Source organism: Pantherophis guttatus, chromosome 1, assembly GCF_059756535.1.
Source record: "Pantherophis guttatus breed Tessera chromosome 1, ASM5975653v1, whole genome shotgun sequence".
NCBI lineage: Eukaryota > Metazoa > Chordata > Lepidosauria > Squamata > Colubridae > Pantherophis > Pantherophis guttatus.
In genome coordinates, this window is record NC_142063.1 from 163,616,716 (window position 1) to 163,642,694 (window position 25,979).

The 25,979-nt window shown below is 39.3% G+C and overlaps 1 protein-coding gene and 1 long non-coding RNA gene across 2 annotated transcripts in view; one reads left to right on the forward strand and one right to left on the reverse strand.

Annotated features, from left to right (window-relative positions):
• The window catches only part of STAT4 (signal transducer and activator of transcription 4), a 45,879-nt gene extending 36,926 nt beyond the window's left edge, over positions 1-8,953 (reverse strand). The window contains exons 1-2 of the mRNA XM_034429633.3: positions 8,442-8,953; positions 605-733 (exon numbers count right to left, since the gene is read on the reverse strand). Of these exons, the coding sequence (XP_034285524.2) occupies positions 605-732 (128 nt within the window). The 5' untranslated portion in view covers position 733; positions 8,442-8,953. The remainder of the gene's footprint in view (positions 1-604; positions 734-8,441) is intronic.
• Positions 8,739-25,304, forward strand: LOC117674957 (uncharacterized). Its single transcript, XR_015731182.1, has 4 exons — positions 8,739-8,992; positions 12,207-12,308; positions 18,983-19,092; positions 24,170-25,304. It is a non-coding gene; the product is annotated as an uncharacterized LOC117674957 (long non-coding RNA).
• Positions 25,305-25,979: the final 675 nt, after the last annotated feature.

Sequence of the window (25,979 nt, forward strand, 5' to 3'; positions counted from 1 at the left end):
GAACTTTGTTTGTAGGTAACAAAATAGCTATAACAATAACAACAACAAAAATATACAAAGAGAGAAAACATTAATTCATAAAGATATGGATATCCAAATTATGCTTGATGGAGTAAGCTTACTGAATATGAAATTATGTAAAATTATAGTATTATTAATTCTGTAGGTTTCGAATTATTTGTTATGTCTATTGAATGTTTACTGGTTTAATGCTGGTTAAACATGTACAGCCCCAGATTGTGATGCAAAATAACAATATTTTATTTTTACTTGGATAATAAAATAAACATATTCCCAAGAAGAGGGGTTCTTTTTTCCCTGCCCAGGAAGCTATATCTGTATACAACAGTGTTTCTCAAACTTGGCAGCTTGAAGATGTGTGGACTTCAGCTCCCAGAATTCCCAACCAGCAAGTTGGGGAATTCTGACTAAGGAATTCTGGGAGTTGAAGTCCACACATCTTCAAGCTGCCAACGTTGAGAAACATTACAACAGTAAATATGAGAAACATTACAACTGTAAATATAATGCGATCTATATCTGCTTATTCAGAAGTCCTCTAATATTCAAGGCAGAATAGAAAAGAAAAATTGTCCGAATTTACCAGTCCTGGCTTTCAATCCACTGTGCTAAAAGATGTCGAATTTCCATGGGAAAGATGTCATCGTAAATCTGGTCTATTTGCTCTAAAAAACAGGGTTCCAACTGCTGCACTTGATTCCACTGAGACATGCTGAAAAGAAATAGGCTTGCATTTTGAGACAAGAAAGATAAGATTTTTCAAATAAATTGGATTACAATTTCCAGAATGGCTGGCCAGTGTGGTTTGCAAAATTGCTGGCTAACAAAAACTCAGAGAAGACTTAAAAGCTATTCTCCTTTTCCACACAAATGAAATTTGCTGGTTAGAGATAAACAATATATGAAAGCTTGAAGAGATGTAACTTTTTCATATTTTGTCCCAGTTTTTTTTTTGTATTGTTTTTTTTGTATTAAGAAAGTTATATTGTTGAGTTAACATTGTCTACCACTTTAAGAAACTTATTAATTGCCAAAATAATTTCATACATTGTGCAATTTTGGCACTGTAAATGTTATGGGTATAATCTCCTCCTACAGTCTGACAGACAGAAACAGTCCACTGTTCCTGCTTAAAATCTCTACTTTAATTACTTTATTGTGGTGGCATGATGGTTAGAAAGCAGTATTATGCTTTCTAGTACTATGTACTAGAAGAGGTACTATGTAGTAGAAGAGGTACTTAGTACTAAGTACTATGGAGAGGTATATAAGTTTAAGTGCTATTGCTGTTGCTACTTTATCATTCTGCAAACTTTGTTTTATATCTGTGTGTATTATTCAAATACTTCAAAACTTGGTGCAGGCCGGGAGTTACGTTTTCTTTTCCCCTCTTTGTCTTGAAGAAAAAAACAGTAGTATAGAATTCCTGAAGCATCAACAGTAGAAAAATAAAGAAGATTGTATAGTGTTTCTGAACCACATACTGGAGTTCTGTTGCTGAAATCTCATGTTTAATATTGGACGACAATACTTGTTATTAGTCAGAATGTTAGCGAAATCCAGCTGACATTGTTTATCATCCTTGTATTTTGGTTCATCAACCTTATTCTGTGCACAGTGGATAGCATCGAAACCTGACAGTCAGTTAATTTCCCCCATTCCCCCGCTTGTCTACAGTGAGGACTACAATTTTTCTCATACCTTCATGGCATTTGCATTATACCTCTAACACCACCTGGCTGATGCAGGTGAGAGCAAAGAAGGGCACATTGTAAAGAAATGGGTATGAGCATTGATTTTGACAGAGGGGATTTGGCCTTTGCATGGTGCAAAGTAGTCCTTGATTTACAACAGTTCATTTAATAACTGTTCAAAGTTGGAACAGGACTGAAAAAAATGACTTATGTTTTTCACACTTACGACTTTTGCAGCATCCCTATGATCATGTGATGAACATTCAGGTGCTTGGCAACTGGTTCATACTTAAGATTCTTGCAGTGTCCCAAGGTCATGTGATCACTCTTTGCAAAGTCTGACAAGCAAAGTCAATGGGGAAGCCAGATAAACTTAACAACCAGCTTACTAACTTATCAATTTCAGTGATTCACTTAACAACTGTGCCAAAACTCCACTTAACAAATGTTTCACTTAACAACAGATATTTTGGGTTCAATTGTGGTCATAAATCGAGGACTATCTGTACCTCTACAATTCTGGTAATGCAGAATATTTATTCATTTAAACTATCTGCCTAAAATATTGACATGACTCACACTTAAAATACTACTCAAAAGACAGATTTCAAAAAGCAATAGAATAAAAAAATGATGTTCAGAAATATTAATTCTGGGGTGGGGTGGGGGGGTGGAGGTGTTGACTCAGTGTTGACTCCAGGCAACTGCTGGAACTTGGCAAAATTTCAGAAATAGTTTGCCATTTCCTCCTTCCTAGGGCTGAAAAAGGGACCGGCCCAAGATCTGGCTTTGTGTCTCATGTAGGACTAGAACTCACAGTCTCTTGGTATCTAGCCTGATGCCTTAACCGCTTACCAAATTGGCTCTTTTAATATTGATTTTAACCATTTTAAATTCAGTTAAAATGGATTTTAACTAAATAAATACAGAATAGGAAACTTAGGATCACAGAATCTTAAGAGTTGAAAATGCAGTGCATGATGCCCAGGGGCATTTCTGACAGACGATCTTATTTGGAAACCTCTAACAGAGGAGAACTCACTACATGAATTCTAATTCTCCATTAAGCATAAAAGCCAGCTAGGTGGGTTTAATCCAGGGGTATCAAACTGGATTTTTTTGAGGACCGGATCAGCATTATAGTTCTCCTTTGCGGGCTGGCCGGAGGGGAGATGGGACAGATGCCTCCTGCAGCTCCCTGCCAGCCAAAACAAGGGTGCGGAGGGGGGGCGCATGGTCCTACACACTGTTTTGGCTGCCAGAGGCACCGCGGGCCAGTCCTTTGCTATTTCCAGGCTGTCCCTGTGGGCCAGATTTAAGCACCCCGCGGGCCGGATATAGGTCGCAGTCCTTGAGTTTGACACCCCTGCTTTAATCCATCACTCTCTCAGCACAACTCATGTCACAGATTGTCATTGTGGGCAAAAATAGGAGGCAGGAGGAGGTATGCAGACTGTCTCGGTTTGACAAAAAATAAAGGTGAATAAATTTGTTAGGGGATAAAATCCTAACAAATAAATCAACCATATCACACGTTTATTTATGACAGGCAGCCATGTATGTTTTCTAAATGAATGGATTTCCATTACAGTGTATACCTCCCTCTGTCTGTCAGGTGCTCTTGGGCTTTTTTTACACAAAAATTTCCATAGGTAAATATAGTCTGGTTGAACAAATGACAAGCATACAATAGGATTTGGGTTTATAGTGGGAGGAGGGAGATTTGCATGGGGCATTCATTGAAATCTGGTGATACAGTGACCTGGCAGTGAAAAAGTCTTTCTCTCCCCACTTTTCTCCTGCCAAATGAGCCCTGGGTATCATCATTTTGGTACCCACTGGCCAATTTAGGAACAGGAGGAGCAGTAAAGAAGCTGGCAGATACCAGGATGATCTGACATCTAGGGATCACCAGATTGTGGTACTGACTGGATGATCAGTGAAGTATATCAGATTTCACGCTCAGGAAAACTGTCATGACTTGTTCCCTGCTTCAAGGTAAAATCACTCCATTAACACTGGAACAGCTGGACAGCCTCAACACACCAGTAACCAGATCACTGATGAAGTCTGTCAGTCTATCTCCATGGTCAAAACTGTGTTGGGAAAAGAGGGAAAATGTTACTTTAAAACTGGAACAGCAAAGGATGGCTTTAAGTTGCCTCTGGTATTGGCTAGGGGTGACATGTCATGAGGACAGGACATGAAAAAAAGAGATTGTTTGTGCTGTGATTAGATGCAGCTGAGGAAAACCCCACTCTTTTTGGTCCCAACTAAATGGTTGTTGATGACTGAAATGGGTTTTCCCAAGATGACCTAAAATAGCATGATAATGATTTAAATGGCAGGTTGATACAGCAAATAACAGCTGTTCAAATGTCCTGGTCTAAAACGTTAATGTTATAACCCACAGTTTGAGTTTTTTCTGTTAATAAATTGGATGCCAATGCAGCTTTTTCAAATAGAAGATTTATATGCTCTCTGTGCCCTGGATTTGGGATAAACTAAGTTTTCCCAATATTCTTCAAAGTCAGCTTTATGTGCAGAGCATTGAAGTAATCCAGGTGTGCTCTAATTAAAACATAATTTGAGCTGAGAAGCCACGAAGTATGTAAGAACTGTATCTATAAGTGGAATCCCAAAGGTGCTTTTTCAAGAGGCCACTGGACAATAGGATTCGGGTTTACAGTAGGAGGAGGGAGATTTGATTGGGGCATTCAATGAAATTTGGTGATACAGTGACCAATGGTTTTTCTTTGAAGACATTTCGCTTCTCATCCAAGAAGCTTCTTCAGCTCTAGATGAGAAGTAAAATGCCTTCAAAGAAAAAACAGAAATTCCAGTTGCCTCTTGAAAAAGCAACTTTGGGATAACCATGACCTAGATGACTGAGAACATAGACTATAAGTGGAATTTTTGAGAGTGAATGGAATACTACAATAAAGGATTTGTTCAAACAACAGTTTTATCCCAGATTCTATCATTCAGGAACCACCTCTTCCTGCAATGAGATTCCACTCAGTTTGTTCACTACTAGCTACTCTCATTAAATAGGATGAGCAAGAGTCAAACGCACATGTAGCTGACATCTTATCTCCAAAACCTGTCAAGCTGCACAAGCTAAAATTCATTCAATTTAACTGGACAAGCATGGGCTAAACGTATACTTCCTAATATTGTTCTAATAGTAGCATCCAAGTCAAAATGGAAATGCAAATTTTAGGAACTGGTCATAACAAGATGCTAAGCACAGACCTGTACTGCTAGCTTGCATGGAATAATCCCTGTGGTAACCCTGTGGTAAAGAAATAAATTTTTTACCACTTCATTGAACAGACTCTAATATGTATTTGATTATATTCATCCCAACTTTTTCAACTCTATGACTCTAGCCATCTTACTTCCTAACTTTGACTACGATTTCAATAGAACAAATGGCACAGAAGACATAGACATTTCCAAAAGTCATTAGAAAGGCATTTTGGGAGTAGACCATCTTGCCTCTGAAAACGCCACAAAACCTAAATGTTACTAGGATGCTTTCAGATGAAAAACATGTATCAACAGGTAATATAGAGTTATTCCTAATTTTATTTCATAATAGTTTTTCTTCTGGAGGAAGACAGGGTAGACTGAATATAGCTTTGTGAAAAGTAGAGCCAATGACGTCAATGAAGATTGAAAATGGCATGTGGAAAGAAGATACCATTTGTTGTATTCTAAAAGGAAATGATAAGTTACTATAATTGTCTATATTTGTGATGAAGGTTAGAAGTCACTTCTTTATATATATATTTTTCGGTTTGTTTTATTTTGTTTTTTCTTTTTAGTTATATCTAATAAGAATTTTGTGAAACTTTTCTATCCCTTGCAGCTGCATGCTCTTCCTCAAAAATTGTAAGACTTGGGACAATTCTCCAATCACTCCAGCAAGATTTTGGGAAAGAGCACATAGCTGAAAAGGATAGGAAACTTTCACAAAATTCCTATAAAATGCATGTTTATATTTGAAACCCACATTCTGCAGTTTATTTTAGATCTGTTAACTTTAGGTAATTTGATTCTTATTGATACAGTATTGGATTTGGCAACATAACCCAGTGCAGCATTTGATGGGCTCTCAGTTTGCTGAAAGAATCATTGTGAAAATTATATGGATTAACATAGTAGGGCTGTAGTAATTCATTGTGATTACAAATTCATTGTGTTATTACAAATTTATTGTGATTACAAATCTCATGGACCAGTAAGGAGTTTAAAACCTAAAATAAAAAAGTTGCTTTAAACTTAATATTTTAATACGAGTACTTATAGAAACTGTAGATGAGTCTGTATCATCTCTGACACTCTCTCTCTCTCCCTCTCCCTCTCCCTCTCTCTCCCTCCCTCCCTCCCTCCCTCCCCCCCCTCTCTCTCTCTCACACACACACACACAATCTATAAAGAATAATACTGAACTTGGAAAAGAACTACAGTATTGTTTTGTCTGTAAGAAAATATGTACTGGCCAACCAGTAAAAAAGCAATTATGAACACATTTACTTTCTGTGACCCACTAAAAACTACATTTATTACTATGCATAAAATCACATAAAATATTTGATATGTCCAATGCAAAGTACTATACAGAAGTAAACTCTACAAAAGTCAGTGGGATTTAATCCCAGAGGAACACACAGAGAATTAAGAGTCTTATATTTGTTTATTACATAGTTAATACATTTGTTTGTTTTATTTTGCACAGTACAATTGTATTGCAAGGAGAAGCCTGATGTTTTTTTCTAAATGAATCCCTTTGATTATTGCATAATCTATAGTGAACCAAGCCATTCACAAAAACATTTGTGATTATAATTCTGTGAGGATGTGCAACTCTGTTAAACTAGGCAATCAAATGGTTTTTGCCAAGATTAGGAGATAATCTTGCAACTTTAGTTTTCAAAGTACCATGACTCCATCAACTACCATCAGTCAAAACGTGACATCTCATGAAAGAAAGTAGCACAATTCAACAATATTTGACCGCATTAACAAAAGCATTGCATTAAATTCAGTATTTGTGTGTGTGTCTATGTATGTATGCCTTCTAGTCGTTTTTAAAAAAAATCCAAGTCATATTTTGACTCGGTGACTGCCTGGATTAATCCCTAGAGTTCTTTTGGCAAGATTTGCAGAAGTGGCTTGTCATTATCTCCTTCTATGGCTGAGAGAAAGTAACTGGACCAAGTTCACAGAGCTAGCTTCATGCCGAAGGAAGGCAAGACTAGAACTCACCATCTCCTGGTTGGTGCCTTAACCATTACACCAACCTGGCTCTCACTGCATCAAAATCATTACAGTGAAGCAATTTTGCGTACACTAGTTAGACCACACTTAAAATATTGCTTCCAGTACTGGGTCCACAGATTAAAAGGAATTTAAAGAAACGGGAGTGGATTCAAATGAGACATACCAAGAAGTAAGAGGCTTGAAAACAAAGTTCTATGCAGCGCAGAGAGCTACAGGTTTAGTTTGTAAAAGGGGGGGTGGGAGAATGATAGGAGATACGATAGGAATCTATAAGTATTTAAAGGGCTGTTGTTCCTGTGAAATGCAGGCTGGACTTGCTCTCTTTTGTAAGCAGGACAGAGTCCAATGAGTTGAAATTAAATGAAATAATTATTTCATGTATGCATTCAACATTAATTAAATGATTAAATATTAATTAAATGAAATAAACGAAAAAGAAGGCTTCCTATCAAGAAGTTTAGGAGAAACTTCTTGATAGGAAGAGCTGTTCAGCAATGGATCCAGAATAATGCTGCTACCCTCTTACTGAAAGTCTATGGAGATTCTCAGTCACGGTTGTCCCAAAGGTGCTTTTTTCAAGAGGCAACTGGACTTTCTGGTTTTTCTTTGAAGACGTTTCGCTTCTCATCCAAGAAGTTTCTTCAGTTCTGGTTGAGAAGCGAAACGCCTTCAAAGAAAAACCAGAAAGTCCAGTTACCTCTTGAAAAAGCACCTTTTGGGAGGTCACCTTTGGGACCTCTTACTGAAAGTTTTAGAAAAAAAGATTACAGTAGATAGACACCTGTTAAGGGGATGATTTAATGGATTCCTGCATTTACCTGAGGTCCAACCTCAGCTAAATGCAGGAATCCATTAAATCATCCCCTTAACATCCCCTAAATGCAGAAATTCATCAAATCATCCCCTTAACAGGTCTTAAAAGATAACCCATAAGAATCCTTCCAATTCAGGCCCGTTGCCATTCTATTCTCTAATGGTATCACAGTAGATCTGGCATCTCTTAGCCCTAACTCGGGCTAGGCTAACTGTAAATGATGGGAGATCTAAAAAAAAATCGCCAGATGTCCCACCAACCGTTCTTAACAAGAGTTTATTCCCAAGAAACACCCCAAGCTGAACTAGAAAAGAAACGTGGTATAATTATTTCTGAATAATCACGTCTAGGATTGCACCACGAACTCCCTGCCGCTGGTTTTTAGAAAACGGGAGATTAAAAACTCGCGGAATATTAAAGCCCAGCCTTGGCAGAAGGCTGATTTTACTGCGTGGGTTTTGTAGTGCTCCGACAAGGGGAAAAACCGAACCAAGGCGTGCGCCGATTCCTTCCAGCCCGTGTGCTTGGTTTGGCTCCTATTCCCGAGATGCCGCCTCTGCTAATGCCAGATCCCCACCACCACACACACACAGACACACACACGCCCGCCTCCCCTGCTTTACCTGGGAATTCGCTTGGCTGCACCGACTGCGCCAGGTTGCGCGCTCCCAAAGGGATGGTAGAAAGCCCTCCGGTCCTCGGTCCTCCCGGCCCCTTTAGCTCCTTTTTTTTGCGGCTCCCAGGTGCGAAGCGACGCCACCCGCAGACGCTTCGGCTCTCCTTGAAGGTGGGCGCGCGCTGTTGATTCGGGGAACTTTCCTGCGGGCAACGTCACCCGGGGAGGAAGCGGGAGGGAGGGGGCGGAGGAGAGCGCGCGAGGCGGGAGAAAAGAGGGGAGTTTCCCCCTCCCCCCCTTCCTCGGGCCTTTGCCGAAGTCTCTGCTGCCTTGCAGCGCTACTTCCTCTGGAGTTTCTGGGGCTCTTTCTCTCCCCCCGCTCCCTTCCTCTGCCTCGCTTTCTTCTTGCGCCCGCACGCACGCTCGGTGCCTGGGTTTCTTCGAGGCCACAGCGCGGTGGCCGATTTGACCTAAATTGACTTAGGAGAAAGTCCCACTGCCGTTCCAAGCTTGCTCCTCCCTTCCCCAAGTTACACCCTCGTGAGATTGCTAAAAGAGGTGCGAAGTGCTACTTTGGGTTCAAGTCTGCTGTGAAAATGGTAGCTCACCGCAGTGAGAAGTCATCCCATTCCCCTCCCCCGGGGTGGCTAGAGACCTGTTGTGGCTACAGGGTGAGGGGAAAATATTCGGCTGATAACCTGAAGGACCTCTGAGGCTTTTTTTTGGGGGAGGGGGAACTGTCAAGACAAGCAGGAAACCAAATGATAGCCCTTTCCCTGCCTAGCCAGAGTAGCTCAATGGACTGAACTTTCTGGACCAGATGTAAAGTTCAGGTAGTCCTTGACTTACAACCAAAATTGAGCCCAGAATTTCTGCTGTTGAGTGAGATATTGGTCAAATGAGTTTTGCCCCATTTTACCACTTTTCTTACCACAGTTGTTAAGTGGATCACTGCAGTTGATAGCTTAGCAACCTGGTTGTTAAGTGAATCTGGTTTCCCCATTGACTTTGCTTGTCAGAAGGCCGCAAAAGGTGAGGAATAGAATAGAATAGAATAGAATAGAATAGAATAGAATAGAATAGAATAGAATAGAATAGAATAGAATAGAATAGAATAGAATAGAATAGAATAGAATAGAATTGCTTTATTGTCACTTTGAATGTACGCTAATCGGCATACATTAAAATGAAATTTCGCTGCATACAGCTTTCAAAGGGTCACCACCACCTCCAATATATACTACGTAACGATGACAGAATAAATACATAAATAAATACATAAATAAATACACATGACCCTAGGGCACTGCAACTGTCATAAATATGAACCAGTGGCCAAGCATCTGAATTTTGATCACAAGATCATGGGGAATGCTGCAAAGGTTGTAGCTGTGAAAAATGGTCATAAGTCTCATTTTTCAGTGCTGTTGTAACTTTAAGTGGTCACTAAATGAACTGTCGTAAGTAGACTACCTGCACAAGATGTTGGTATGTCAAGACTTCCTCAGCAAACTCTGTGTCACAGCATATCTGCAGCCTAGGATTAACTCCCTACACTGCATGGTAGGACTGACTCTGAAAGAACAGTGCTTAAAGTTTTCATTCTCTATTTTTTCCACATTCCTGGGTTCAATAGCAGAATGTTTGTTCCGTACAGATAGTCCTCGACTTACAACCACAACTGAGCCAAAATTTGCACTGCTAAGTAAGACAGTTGTTAAGTGAGTTTTGCCCCTTTTATGAACTTTCTTGCCACAGTTGTTAAGTGAATCACTGGAGTTGTGAAGTTAGTAACATGGCTAAGTGAATCTGGCTTCCCCATTGACTTTCCTTGTCAGAAAGTTGCAAAAAGTGATCACATGACCCCAGGACACTGCAACTGTCATAAATATATGCCAGTTGCCAAGCGCCTAAATTTTGATCATGTAACCATGAGGATGTGGCAAAGGTCATGTGAAAAATGGTCATAAGTCACTTTTTTTAGTGCTGTTGTAATTTTGAACAGTCAGTAAATGAATATTTGTAAATCAAGGACTACTTACTATATAACTGTGCTGCTCTGGCCAATTTTGAGAGGAAAAATGAAATAACTATAATTCTTAGTCTTTTACTCAAGTTGATATTTAATACAGATTCTTGTAGAGTTCATTTTTGGTACGCTATGTTGTAGCCCAGAGGCATCAAGCTACATTGCATAATATGCAGCACATACCACTATAAGAGACCTGACCATTTTCCTTCTATATTTTCCTTTGATATATTCCATGATAACACAATTCATCACAATTTTAACATTTTGTGGCAATATGTTCTTTTAAAAATAATTTAGAAGTTTTATGAAGTTTTATGATTAATCATGAACAGGGTCTCTTATGTTTTAACCTTTTAACAAAAAAGGTTTTGTTAATTTTTGTTGTCCCCCCCCACCCCAAATATTGCATACGTTTAACCAGAAGTCACAGAAGAATAAAGATACAAAAAGCAGGATAAAAAAATAAAGTTTAAGAAAAAATATTGTAAACAGAAACAATACATTATTCCTTTTTCATCCCTTCCTTAAGGGATCCCTTTCATCTCTTAAGTAACTACTGTTACTTAAATACTAGCTTTAACATTAAACACTGAAGATTATTGCTTATATCTATTTAAGTTGCTTTTTCTGTTATTTTTAATTAGTCTCTTAACTATTTTTCTAAAAACATATTCCCAATATCTAAATTTGCCTTGTTGTGTAATGTATCAAAAATAATGGAGCAATTCTTCCTTACACTTGATTAAACTTCTGTTATGATTATATGCAGTCAGTTTTGCTGCATATTCTCAAATTGTGGTCTCTCACTCTTGTATTGTTGGCAAAGTTTTCCTTTTCCAATATGCATCTGATTTGTTCATGCCTCTGTCAGCATGTACCCTAGTACATTATAATACGTTTGGTTTATGCTGCCTAGAATTATTCCTAATAAAAATATTTGTGGTTTGAATTCAAGTTTTATTTTTAAAAATTCTGAATGCTTCAATGTAGTTCCTTCCAATAGTTTTGAGGGTTTTTTTACATTACTATTAGATGTGAGTAAATGTTCCTTGTTAATTTGCAGTTTCCAACATTATTATTATATAATGTGTCCATCTTGATAATAATTGATGGAATTATATATCATCTGTACAACATTTTGAACCTATTTTCCCTCAAATTATAGCTTGGAGTAAATTTTATTGGTTTTTCCCCATACTTTTTCCATTGTTCTATCATAATTACTTTTTTGAGGTTTTGCATCCATGTTGTCATTAAATTCTTATGTTCTACTCCTATGTACAAATTATGATCCTGCAGGTTCCCTGACTTTGTTTCTCCTCCTATCTGGTAATAGAAAAAAAAAATTAATTTTCCCAATGTAGAATGATGTGGGTTGGAGAAGTGTAGATGGTTGTTTAAAATGGCATGTTTAGCCACCCTATCAAATTGTCCAATTAACAGATTGCAGCTACTGAAGGCGGCATGAGTGAAACATACCCTATGGTGCAATCTTATCAGCCTTTTGATGTAGTCCAGACAGGAAACCAAAATCATAAATACTAACATTACCTTTATTGTAAGGTTTCAGTATCTTGCAAGTCTGAAAGTATTTCCCCACTTCTCTGCCTTTATTTTCTACAGAACTAGGGAAGGTCCCTTCTGGGACACTTTCTCCACCCCTATTCCTTTTGTGAGCTGAGATTTCTCTAATCGGACTATTGCTCTTACTGTGTTTGGCTCTTCTTCTTATCTCCCAAGGTTATTCTCAGAGCCCATCCTTCATCTGTGCTTGTGACCAATTTGCCATTTATGATCATGGATCTTGTGCTCTAGAATGATGGTCTACAGCTACGTCGAATGGTGAGTTAAACTCCTATGAAGTTGCAGTGTTGAAGGACTGCTTGTGATGAAATGAGAGGGAGTGCCTCAATGCAGTGCAACCTCTCCTCCATGCCTGTGGCCAATGAGCCAGACTATTTCTGAAGAGAAGTCTAGCATTCTTGTGAGGGGTATTAAATCCCTATTCCAAAACAGATTGGCTTACAGGTAACAGGCATGAAGGAGGAATAAAAGTAAAAGAGAAGGGCACTAAAGAACAAGCTATGTCTTCAACAAATGCTAGAATAATCTATCACGGTAGTTTCCAATATTTCTGGCACCGGGGTCCAGTTTCAGAAGAAAAATTGTCTTCCAAAGACTGGGAGGGGATGCTTTCACATGCAACCTAGATCCTGTGCATGCACAGATGAAGTTTCATTCACTTGCCCACCGCTTGTATGGCCCGGTTCCTCACAGGCTGTGGATCGGTACCAGTCCACGGCCCGGGGGTTGGGGACTCCTGGCCTATTGTACCAAGTGACCAAGAAACTCAGTTTTGGTCTTATGGCTGGTAATACCTGGTGAGGCCATTGAAAGGAATATGCAGTATGATGCCATTCAGCCACTGAAATACTAATAGCTTAAAATGTAGCCCTTTATAATCCTTACCAGTTTAAACAGTGGAAAGCTTATTTTACATCTACTGGTAACAGAACTACGGTAGCAACAACAGAGGATGAACTGGCAGCGCCTAGCTTTGTTTCCCTCTTTGTAGCAGAGGACTATCTATCTTTCAAGAAAGAGTTTAAAAGCAGATCTACTTCTCTTTTATCTGAGTGGCAAACTCTTGTTTATAAGGAACTGTATAAGACCTGTAAGTACTAAGGAAAGTGTTGATCAGGTTTTACCCAGATTGTTTGGGGGAGGAAAGGGAAAATTTATTGAAAAATAGGAACAGCTAAATAACCTGCCTCAGTTATGGGCTGGAGATGAGAGAAAGGCAATATCATAAAGAATAGAGGAAAAGTACTTATAGGGGTATAGCTACACCATAATTAAATAACCTCCCAAAAAGTGCTGCTCGTAAGAGGGCTGAGCAGAGAATGAAAGAGAGATTAAGTAGTGTGGTGAGATGGCTAAAGGTTAGTACCTGTATTACCCAGTAGTGTGGTGAGATGGCTAAAGGTTGTACCTGTTTCCTGACTAGAAAGTCTAGCATTGCCAGACTAATGTTCCCTTCACTTGATGGCATTCTTAGTGAATATTAAGTTAATCCAAAATAAGGGTTTGCTTCATAGCTTCATAGCCTGGTGAGGGTAGAACAAAATTCCACGTAGTCTGGGTTAATGTGTCCCAAGAGATGGAGGCTGTTATCATCGATGATGAATTGATGGCAGTCTGAACCATAATTAAAAATGCATAGCCCTGTGTAGCATGGAAAGAACTTCAAAGTTAAAATTTGGATTAGAAAGCAGCGAAGTAAAGTCTTCTCTTGGTCCCTGGTTAATCAGAAGGACATAGCAATAGTAAAGAAGAATGGGAGCAAAGGTTTGAAGCCCTGGTTTAATATTGCTGTGAACAAAGTTGTTGATAATGAAATGCATTAGAAAAAATATGTATCTTTTAGTACTCATACTAAATTATACTAACTATTTTTATCCTTACACTGTATTCTATTGTTATCCTTACCACTGTATCCTTTTTTTGTTAGAGATATGTATGGTAATTGTTTAAAAAGTTCATAAATAATAATATAGTGATGCATTTTATGAATAGAATGAGCATAAGCATTTTACATATTTATGTGAAGATGTGAAACAGGGAACTGACTTGATAAGGAATAGAGTAAATTAGAATGAAGGCTGCAGATTATTATTTTATACACACACACATACACACAATTCTCTCTCCCCCCCCTCCCTCCCTCCCTCTCTTTCATCTATCTATATAAATTTATTGTGCTTTCTATGAACAGAAATTACCAGTAGAGGGCTCACAGCACATTGCACTACTCTAATACCATATAGTAGTTTCTATATTCATTTCTCCCAATCACACTGTCAAAGAACCTGAAGTCTGAACCCCCTTCCCCCTTTTCTAAGGCTGTATATGTTTACAGGTATAATTATTTTATATTTATGAGTCATAATAAATTCTGATGAGAATAAAGATTGCGGAAATACCATTGACAACACTGCTACAACTATAAAATAATGACTGAAAGTTAACTGGGGCTGGAAGTGGTTGATACAGTTTAAATACAGATTTCCCTTTAGCTCAAATCAAGAGATATATCCCAATAATGAGTACTCAGTCAGTGTTTGTCACTGAAGTAGCAGCTTTTCTCTAAATCCCGCCCACCCCCTTTTAGAATATCCCTCCCCAGTTAACAGAAGAGAGTTTATTACTACAAAATATTATTCTTTTTTACTTGATGCTGGTTCTTAAGACATACCAAATCAATTTGGTGTGTAGTGATTTAGGGCATCAAGCTAGAAACTAGGAGACTGAATTCTAATCCTGCTTTAGGCCATCTCTGGTAATCTTGCTAAGGGAAGTTCAGGGTCTTCTCCAGGTGACCACCAGGAGTAAAAAAACTGACAAAGGTACTCATAGAGAGACAAACATTCTTAAGGCCTAAATTATGAGATAGCATTTCATTCTATTGAGATGCTCAATTATTTTGCTTCATTGAATTTGACTGAAGACTGGCAGGTCTGCTTATGTGTTCTGCTCTTCTTCTTTTCTCATGTAGGTTCTTTGGGATTTGGGGAAGACAGTCATGCCTACATGTCTGTGTATCACTAAAGACAGGCAAACTATTGCCTATTATAGTATTGCCTATTATAGTAGCAGTAATAACAGTATTTTATATGCTCTACACTTAGACCTTAAGGGCCAGTGCAAGCAAAACAATAAAAAACACAACATATTAATTTAATTTTATTTAATTTAATATTTAAATTTATATACCGCCCTTCTCCTGAAGGACTCAGGGCGGTGAACAGCCAGAAGTAAAAAACTTCAGATACAAAATATAAAAACAATTTAAAAATGAATTAAACAATTTGGCCTGACAGTTAAAATTCCCCATTAAAATCCAAATTAAAATACACAATTGGAGAGATTATGCCAGCCCGACTTGATGAAATAAAAAGGTTTTGAGGGCCCGACAGAAAGTACGTAAGTCCGGAATCATCCGTATCTCCGGGGGGAGCTCGTTCCAGAGGGCAGGTGCTCCCACAGAGAAAGCTCTCCCCCTGGGGGCCGCCAGTCGGCATTGTTTGGCCGACGGCACCCGGAGGAGCCACTCTCTGTGGGAGCATACTGGCTGGTGGGAGGCTCTCGGTGGCAGAAGGCGGTCCCGTAAATATCCCGGCCCTAAGCCACGGAGGTGGTCACCAACATCTTGAATCACACCCTGAGGACCACCGGGAGCCAATGCAGCTCACGCAGGAGAAATGTTATATGGTAGCGCCATGACGCTCCCATAATCACCCGCGCGGCTGCATTCTGGACCAGTTGGAGCCTCCGGGTGCTCTTCAAGGGGAGCCCCATGTAGAGACCATTGCAGTAGTCCAGGCGGGAAGTGATGAGGGCATGGGTGACCGTGCGTAACGAGTCCTGATCCAGAAAGGAAGCAACTGGCGAATCAGGCGAACCTGATAAAAAGCCCCCCTGGCCACGGCTGTCACATACTCTTCTAAAGACAGCCATGCATCTAGGAGGACACCCAAGTTGCGAGCCCTCTGTGGGGGCCAATGACTCGCCCCCAATAGCCAGAGATGGCACCAACTGACTATATCGGGACACCGGAAGCCACAGCCACTTGGTCTTGGATGGGTTGAGCTTGTTTTTCCCCATCCAGATCCATACGACCTCCAGACACCGGGACATCATGTCAAGGGCATCATTGGGGTGGTCCGGGGTGGAGATGTACAGCTGAGTGTCATCAGCGTACTGATGGTACTTCACCCCGAAACCACGGATGATCTCACCCAGCGGCTTCACATAAATGTTGAACAGAAGGGTCGAGAAGACCGACCCCTGTGGCACCCCACATACAAGGCGCCTCGGGGTCGACCTCTGGCCCCCCGTCAACACAAACTGCGACCGGTCAGAGAGGAAGGAGAACCACTGCAACACGGTGCCCCCCACCCCTAACCCCTCCAACCGGTGCAGCATGATACCATGGTCGATGGTATCAAAAGCCGTTGAGAGGTCTAACAGGACCAGGACAGAGGAACAGCCCCTGTCTCGAGCCCTCCAGAGATCATCAACCAATGCGACCAATGCCATTTCTGTGCTGTGCCTAGGCCTGAAGCCTGACTGGAACGGATCGAGATAGACCGCTTCATCCAGGTACTGGGGGAACTGTTGTGCCATCACACTCTCAACAGCCTTCGCCAGAAAGCGAAGGTTGGAGACTGGACAATAATTTGCTAAAACAGCCGGGTCCAAGGAGGGCTTCTTGAGGAGAGGCTTCACCACCGCCTCTTTTAAGGCAGCGGGAAAGTAGCCCTCTCTCAAAGAAGCATTAACAACCCCTTGGAGCCAGCCTCGTGTAACCTCCTGGGAAGCCAGCACCAACCAGGAGGGACACGGGTCCAATAAACATGTGGCTGTGCTAAGTCTACCCAGAATCCTGTCCACGTCTTCAGGGGTCACTGGGTCAAACTCCTCCCAGATAACTCTCTCAAGACCTGTCTCCGTCACCCCGCCTGTATCTACCCAGTCAGAGTCCAGGCCTTCCTGAATTTGAGTGACTTTGTCATGCAGTTACTGCACAAAATCCTCAGCCCTGCCCTCCAAGGGGTCCTCCCGCGCTCCCAGATGGAGCAGGGAGTGGGTCACCCTGAACAGGGCGGCTGGGCGGTTATCTGCAGACGCGATAAGAACGGAAAAATAATTAAACTTTGCCATTTTTATCACCACTAGGTAGATCTTAATATGAGACCTTACCAGTGTTTGGTCAGATTCAGAAAGGCTAGCCCTCCAACTGCTCTCTAGGCGTCTTTTCCGGCGCTTCATCTCCCTCAGCTCCTCGGAAAACCAGGGAGCTAAGTGAGATCGGCGGCGGGTCAGAGGCCGCAAAGGCACGACATGGTCCAAAGCTCCAGCGGCCGCCCTATCTCAGGCAGCCACCAGGTCTTCAGCTGGGTCGTGAGCAAGAGCCTCAGGGAATGGCCCAAGCTCCGTCTGGAACCTATCAGGATCCATCAGGCTCCTGGGGCGGAACCACCTAGTCGGTTCTGCCTCCCTGCGGCGGGGTGTAGCGGTTTGAAGGTCAAGGTGAAGGAGAGAATGGTCAGACCATGACAAGGGTTTAATCACCACATCCCCTATATCTAAACCATTCAGCCACTGGCCAGAGATGAAAACCAAGTCCAGAGTGTGTCCCCCTATGTGTGTAGGGCCATGAACTAACTGGGTCAGGTCCATGGCCGTCATGGAAGCCATGAACTCCCAAGCCGCCACAGACGTTTCACCGATGGACGGCAGGTTGAAATCCCCCATAACCATAAGTCTGGGGGTATCAACCACCATCCTGGCTATCATGTTGAGCAGCTCAGGCAGGGCTGTCGCCACGTGGCAGGGAGCCAGGTACATGATCAGCAGGCCCACCTGCACCCCATGACCCCACTTCACAAAGGGACTCACATCCGGCTATCTGAGGCACAGTGGCTTCCTTTGGACCAAGACTTTCCTTTATAACAACCACTACTCCCCCGCCCCTCCCCTGAACCCTCGGCTGATGGAATGCTCGGAAGCCTGGTGGGCACATTTCAACAAGGGGAACCCCCCCTCCTAGCCCAACCACATCTCCGTAATATTATAAATCAATATTATAAATCAATTATCAATAATGTAACAATATAATCAATTTAGAGACATAATCAAATTGACCATTGATTCTTCTTATTGAAGCATACAATGTAAGTCACTACATAGCTTATGATTTTATGTTATCAGAAAAAACTAAAGTCCAGACAAAAAGATGAATTTCAAAGCCAGGACTTGAATTAAAACCATTTCATTTACGCCTTTCAGTCACAAAAAACTGGGAGAATTAAGACGAGTCATTGTATTACTATCCCCTCGCTTGCCCAAAGCTCTTCCTGTAGGTAATATAAACAGAAGAAATCCAAAGTTATATGAACAGCACCATCCCTTGAAACAGCTGTTGACTTCTAAAATCCTCCATTCCTTCGCTGGGTGTTGACCTTCCATCAGAAGTACAGATAAAAAAACCACCTGTACTCCTATAAACTTCATTGCTCATAGTCTCCTGATACTGTTTTCAGGCTCTTCATTAACATTTGCCCCAACATGAAAGAGGAGAAGGAGATAATAATCGGTGAGCCTAATTATTTTTATAAGTCTCTCTGTCACATCTTTGATCTTTGCACTGGTGGTGGGTTTCAAATTTTTTTAATACCGGTTCTGTGGGTGTGGCTTGGTGGGTGTGGCATGGCTTGGTGGGCATGGCAGGGGAAGGATACTGTAAAATGTCCATTCCCTCCCCACTCCAGGGGAAGGTTACTGCAAAATCCCCATTTCCTCCTGATCAGCTGGGACTTGGGAGGCAGAGAATAGATGGGGATGGGGCCAGTCAGAATTTTTACTACCAGTTCTCCGAACTATTCAACATTTCCGCTACCGGTTCTCCAGAACTGGTCAGAACCTGCTGAAACCCACCTCTGCTTTGCACCTAGGAGGCAGCATACTCCCCTCAATATACAGTAGTGTCTGGTCTACCAATTGATGATTCTGTTCCACTGCGAAGTGAGTCACCAATCACAACACATGCCTTTTTTTTCCTTTGGTAAGTCTGAGCTGCTTTTCTTTCTGTCATTGGAACACTTGATGAAGACCCTTCTCCAGATTTCTCCATACTTTTCTTCCAGGGGAAGATAATGAAAGAATATCAATAGAACTGTGTTTCTGTAATTGTAATTGTTCAGTACTGTTGTGAGAACTGGAGAAATTTTACAAATTCAGTCACGGAAAGCTAGAACTGAGGAGAAGGAGAAAGAGAAGGGAGGAAAGATAATGTCCTTTGGTATTATGGAGAAGCCACTGAAGATAATTTACAAGGCGAGGCCATAAACAGAAGGAAGTAAATTAGCTGTAAAGGAATGTAGGATCAGCTAGATAAGAATTCTTGAGGATGCTGCAAGTCTATTATATGCACAAAAATGGAAAGGTTCTGACTACCTCAGTGGAGGAACAGTTAGTGAAGATGACAGAACTAGCAGAGATGGCAAAATTGGCTAGAGAAAGAACAACAACATATATCAGGGACAGGAAACCCCTTAGGAACTTTTTTCTGAAAAACAGAAAAATGAAATAATTTGTGGATTTGGAGATTAGAAAGAGTAGTTTGTGGCAAGAAGGAAGTTATGATGTAACCTTAGAGAGAAAGGGTAAAATATAAATGCATTTATAATCATTGTTAAAAAGATTGGAAGCTGCTTCTTTATAATTTTTCCCTTTTTCTTTTCTAAGTCTTTTTCTGGCTTAGGTATTCACTATTTTCCTTATTTTCTTTTTAAATATTTGTATTGTTTTATCTTGTTAAATTTTTCTTCAATAAAAATTTATTTTAAAAAAGGAATTCTGGGGGATGCCAGGTTTCAGAAATGTTCTTCTCCCAATTTGTCCCTTCTCCAAGGGCTGTGCTCAGTTTCTTCATATACATTATGCCCTGGTACTTGGAATTCTGAGTAGGACTATTGAGTAATATTGGGTTTAATTTGCAGTTTTAACAATTGTAATTGCCTCTCTGTTATGATGATTGTTTTTTTTTTAATTATGTCTTTTGAGGGAGAGAGAATTGGTAAAGCAGCAGGATTTGGAATACATTCTCTCATTTGTTAATGGAAATTTTAATGCTACTAAATATAGTGCTCCAAAATAATAGTATTATACAAAAGGATGTGTATGGTGTATCCATCATCTATGCCAGATGGTATCATGTTCAGAAACACATGCCTCAGCCTGCTATGTATCACTCAGTTGTGATTCATCTGAGTTTCAGAGGAAAAAATAATAAAATATTTTTCTGAATGTTAAATTGCTTGTCAATTTCTCTTCTACAAATTTGAAAAAAAAGAGATTAAACTGCATTTGCCTAATGAAGATTAATAGATATCTCCCGGTGTCTCATCCCTCACCAGAACAAAAGTTAAATTTAACTTTGGGATCCTTTTGACCTGAAAAGGAAGCTGCCAGTTAAAGCAACTGAAATCTGTTTACATTAGCAGTGTGCACTTTAGATTCCCTTAAATTTTAAAGGAGGAATCAGAATGATGCTTGAACAAATAACTGCATTACCTTGTGCCTGTGGAATTTTGTTACTTTGGGCTAGTCACTGTCTCACAGCCCAATCCATCTCACAGAGTTGTTGTGGAGAATGTAGGAGGAGGAAGGAATAATATGCATGTTTTATGCCCTGAGTTAGCAAAACTTTACTTTATAAAGTAATAAAGCTGGGATAAAAAAATCTATTAAATAAATAATAAAACTATGTTGTGTAGAGATCTGTCAAGCATAAATGTTAGGTGACTTATGAAACTGCATCTATTGAATCTCTGCATGGATTCATTCCTGTTCAGTACAATTATCAAGTTGAAGGGTCAAGGCAAACTATGAACAAATAGTTTCTGACCTATTGAGCAATCAAAGTATTTGGGACTAAACAAAGTTTTTTTAGCGTATGTAGCAGACATCCACCAGATGGCAATAAGACTACAAAAACATTTATAACTTCCTGCTGCCATCTAGTGCCATCTAGAATTATGCAGCCAGAATTGGTAATCCTAGATTAATTTACATATACTATAGAGCTCTCTTGCCATTTCAAGATATTTGGTCTAAAAACTGATAGTGGAAATCAGCAGCATGTCTCTTGATGACAGATGCCAAAATGTGTGCATTCTCAGAACCGCAGGATGAAAATTGTATGTGTTTTCCTTTTAAAAGAAAACACTTGTAAATACCTGTAAGAGGCACATGACACAGTACTGTTAAAAATATTTATTGTTATGTAAATTGAAAATAAAAAAAAGAAAAGAAAAGTGACTCTAGGCAACGTACAGCAAAATGATAAAACAATAAGCATATAAAAATTTTAAAACTCAAAAGGCTTAAGAGAGAATAAAAGTTAACAGCATTAATGGAGCCATCTCAAAATCTCACCAGTCCTCTGGGACCACCTGATGACCAGACCTGATGACATAGCCAGGTCTTGAGGGAAGATCAACAAGAATAGAGCTAACATCACATTGGAAGGGACAATATTCCATAAGGCAGGCATCAGGGCAGACAAGGAACTTTTCCTGGGACCCATTAAATGTAAGTCCCTAGCAGATTGTACCAGCAACCTGCTGCTTCTGCTGGATCTGACAGGATTGGTAAATCTAATTGGGGAGAGGCAGTCCCTCAAATAGCAATAGCAGACTTATACACCACCCCATAGTGTTTTACAGCACTCTCTGGGCGGTGTTCAATATCAGCATATTGCCCCCAACAATCTGGGTGCTCATTTTATCGACGTCAGAATGATGGAAGGCTGAGTCAACCTTGAGCTCCATCAGGATTGAATTCCAGGCTGTGAACAGTTTGCCTGCAATGCTGCATTCTAATCACTGTGCCACAAGGGCTCCTGGTGATGTCCATTGTCAGACTTTCAGAATTTAAAAAGCACACTTCATCATAACAACATACTTTTTTTTCTATATTCAATGTTCTATATGCAAAAAAAATCACATCCAAGGTATCGCCTCTAAAATTGCAATCACTGTATTTGACAAAATACATGCCATTACTGATTAATACTATTCAAATCACCAAACAATACCGATATAAGATTGATGGCAAGAAAAAGAAAACAAATAAAAACTTGACAAACAATAATATTCAACAAGTGTGTGTTTCCACTGCCCAAGTATAGTAATTAGAAATATGTGGATCAAGTACAATGATTAAACTGCTCAATTTTGGCCAAATCTCATTTGATTAGCACTAAACCTAGCAAGAATTGCTGGTTGTTATCAAGCACACAAATACAATACTTGATAGTATAAAGCAATATTACATTCACAAAACAGAACCATACGAACCTGAACTGTTGTGAACGTACAATCCTGTGAATGCTATTAGATTTAAATTTGGGATTTTGCTTGTTTTAACAGGTGCATTCTTAAATTTATATGCCTTGTATAAAATCTGCATATTAAACTGCCCCAGGAAAACTTAGATTGATTACTATCCAAATTTGTTCAAAGTTGTAATATCAAACAAATGGTGCTTATTAACATGCTGATTTTGCTGCATCTTGTTCAGATGCATATAGTGGTAAGCAACCATTTGACCATATATAGAAACAGTGCTTTCCGCCTTTGTATGTTCATTAAGAATGTTTTTGTTTCACTTTTTTCTTTTCCAGATTCCCATTCTCCTTTGGGTTAAAGGCATTCTGCTAATAGAAATGGGGCTCGTGGTGCACTATTTTCTTGGATAGCAACTACAAAAATGGACTTCTTCCAATTAACTTTAAAGTTTTTTTTTAATGAACATGTAATTTGATATCAGGCATTCTAGATAAAATCAGAACAGGGGCTTACTTTGAAGTGATATTAGCAAACATAAGTGTTGCAATTGCAAGAAAGAACAAGCACAATTTGGCAAGCTTGATCCAGGGCAGAAAAGCACTTCTCAAATAGAGTGTGGTTTGAATGACATAAATGCTGGCGTAATGTAGGAGGGGCAGGTGGATTAATGCAATGACAGTGGCTGTGGCTGACTGGGGCAGCACTTTTCTTCATGGCACTACATTTAAAAAAAAATAAAATAAAAGTAGATGAAGACTACAGAATTTCTAGCATTCCCACCCCTATAATGGATGCTAACATTGGTCCTACATTTAGAAAATCCACTTTGTTACTTGTGGGAAATGAATGCTAGTAAATAGTGAAACTTTTCTCTGTATCTGTCTAAAACTTTTTAAAAATCCTATTCTTTAACATATAGGTTAAAGAATACATTTCCTGAAGATATTCTAGTTGTGGTTGAGACTTGCCATTTACTAGTCTTAATTTTGTTCCAGAAGATGTGGCAATGGGCAGCCACTCAGAGGACAGGAGTGGGTCTCTCCCAGCTGTCTCTCAAGGACCTGTCATGTATGTGATTAAAAAAAATTGATAAACCACACATTGAAATTTTTAGACTTTTTTTTCTTTAACATTTTGCCCTGGGCAGGCTTCCAAGAATTAATGCACTCTGCTAGTCTTGAGCTGCTTTGATGTTAAATTGTACAAACAATTCTCCTGCAGTACTGCTATAGGTTTTAGCACAAGTGGATTGATAATTGAAGGCAAAGTAATAGTAGTTGGGGGCCTCACTAAAGAGGGAAGGACTTTTGCTCCATGTTCCACAGTGCATAGCTGAAGCCTCTTCTTTGCTTCAGACAATGTAATTGAACATATAAAGTTTCTGTCATCTATTTCAAGCAGATCTCAGTCTATGCAACTCTCTTGCTATTGTTATTAATTTTTAAAAACATCAACTACAAACAAAAGCAGGTAGATGTTTAAATGCTGACTCCAACTAGGGTGGTCCAACATCAAGTTCATCCTTCGGCATAAAAGATGAATCTTTCTCACAGGGTTGTTATGGGGTGGGTGGGGTGGGGAATGGAAGCTGGGTGGGGGAATGAAAACCAGAATATAGATATTGTAAATAAATAAAGTTAGATAAGAAAAGAAGCAGGAGATGTCTTTCCTATATAAAATATTTGTTCCTTTTCTGTTTAATTATTACAGCATTTTCCCATTAAGAAATCTTTAATGAAAAGACATTGCTGTGAATGATAGGTAACTAGTATCTTTTCTTATCTTCAGGGAATCATGCATAGTTTCTTTTGTACACGAAAATAGAATCCAAGCCATCACAGGAAAGCACACTGCTATTCAACGGTAAACTAAATGTGATGAGTATATCCTGAAAGTTCTTGTCCAGTGAAACCTGAAAACACAGCTATTCTCTCATGTTGCTGACAACTGAACAACACTGAACTTGCTACCGTAGCACAATGCAAATATTCTTAGATCATTTTAAAGATTAGACTCAGGGAGTTAATCATGTGTAACAGGAAGCTTGGACATGATTTACAGCATCTAGTAGCTCTCACTGTAACTGCTCTGTACTGCTTCATGCAGTATATAATAGCATTAAGTTGTCCTTAGACAGGATGCTATGGAAAACAAGCTATGTAGTTCAACTGGAACATTCTGCAGAATTGTAACCAAAATGGACCACTGTAAAAAGCTAATGTTTCCTTGAGGATCTCAGAATCAATCTGATAAAGTTTATTAAAAATTTCACTGAATTCTGATAACTCAGGTAAAAGACCTTTTCAAATAATTCCAAGTGGTTTAATAATTTTTCAACAATCATTGGGCAATTTTTAGAGCAATCTATCTGAATTGAAAGTTCAAAACTAATTTGGCAGAAAAATAGAAATCTCTAAAAGGCTTTATGTAACCACTAAAGTTCTGATGTTGGCAAATATATCAACAATGTCAGAAAGAATGGTAAGGAGATTGACTTACCATGAACTAAAAATACCTTGTGGGAGCAAAGGAAGGTATTGTTTTGAAGTTATTCATTCACTAAGAAAGATTATTCTATTTCCCCAACCATTTAATCTTCTAATAACCATTGGTCTTTTGAATGTGTTTCCTGATAAAATTCAAAGAGCAAAATCTATTGGATCAATAAAGCAAAGAACTTTACAGAACCAAATAACATTTGTAGTATGTAAAATATTCTCTAAATTCTTTATGCCCACATTCTCTATGTGGGTATATGCATAATTTTGTATTTATTTATTTATTTTGTCATGTTTATGGAGTGTATATTGGAGGTGATGATCCTTTGAGAGCTATATACAACGAAATTTCATTTTAATGTATGCCAATTAGTGTACATTCAAAGTGACAATAAAGTTATTCTAAGTCTAAAGAAGAAGAAAAAGCATCATTTTTTCTGATAGAGAACATTGTGTAACCCTTTATTGTGGATTAGTTTAGTCTTAAAACTGCAGTGGAAATAAATATTATAGTCATTTTTATCTAATCATATTGTACACCACCGCATTAGAACAAAACATAAACTAATGATGGATGCTTTGTTTGCATGATTATTCACTTTTTAACAGTAACTGGTCAATAATATTTTGAGGTATCATCAATTGCACTTGCTATCAGTCCTTTATCAAACTAGTTTAAAACACCAGTGCTGATTTTTTAAAAAATATCTGAATGATTTATCAGGAGAGTAGATAATGGAATGGCTCCATAGCAGTGTGTGCTTGACCCTTATATAGGCAGTAGCTGCTTTACTGATACCAAGCTAAAGCATTTATATTTTCAAGTCATTTTAAATTTCATATGTAACATTGTCCTTTTAGATAAGTGTTTAATTCTAAATGACTGCATATCCTGATATGTTGTTATTTTAATGTTTTTATTTTATTGTTAATGAATCCAGAGTCTATCAGTAATAAAGAAAAATAGAGGAAATAATTATAATTACCGTGTTTCCCCCCCAAATAAGACCCTGTCTTATATTTTTTTGAACCCTGAAATAAGTGCTTGGCCTTATTGCCATGGGCTCATATATATAACTGTATTTTAATTATATACATCA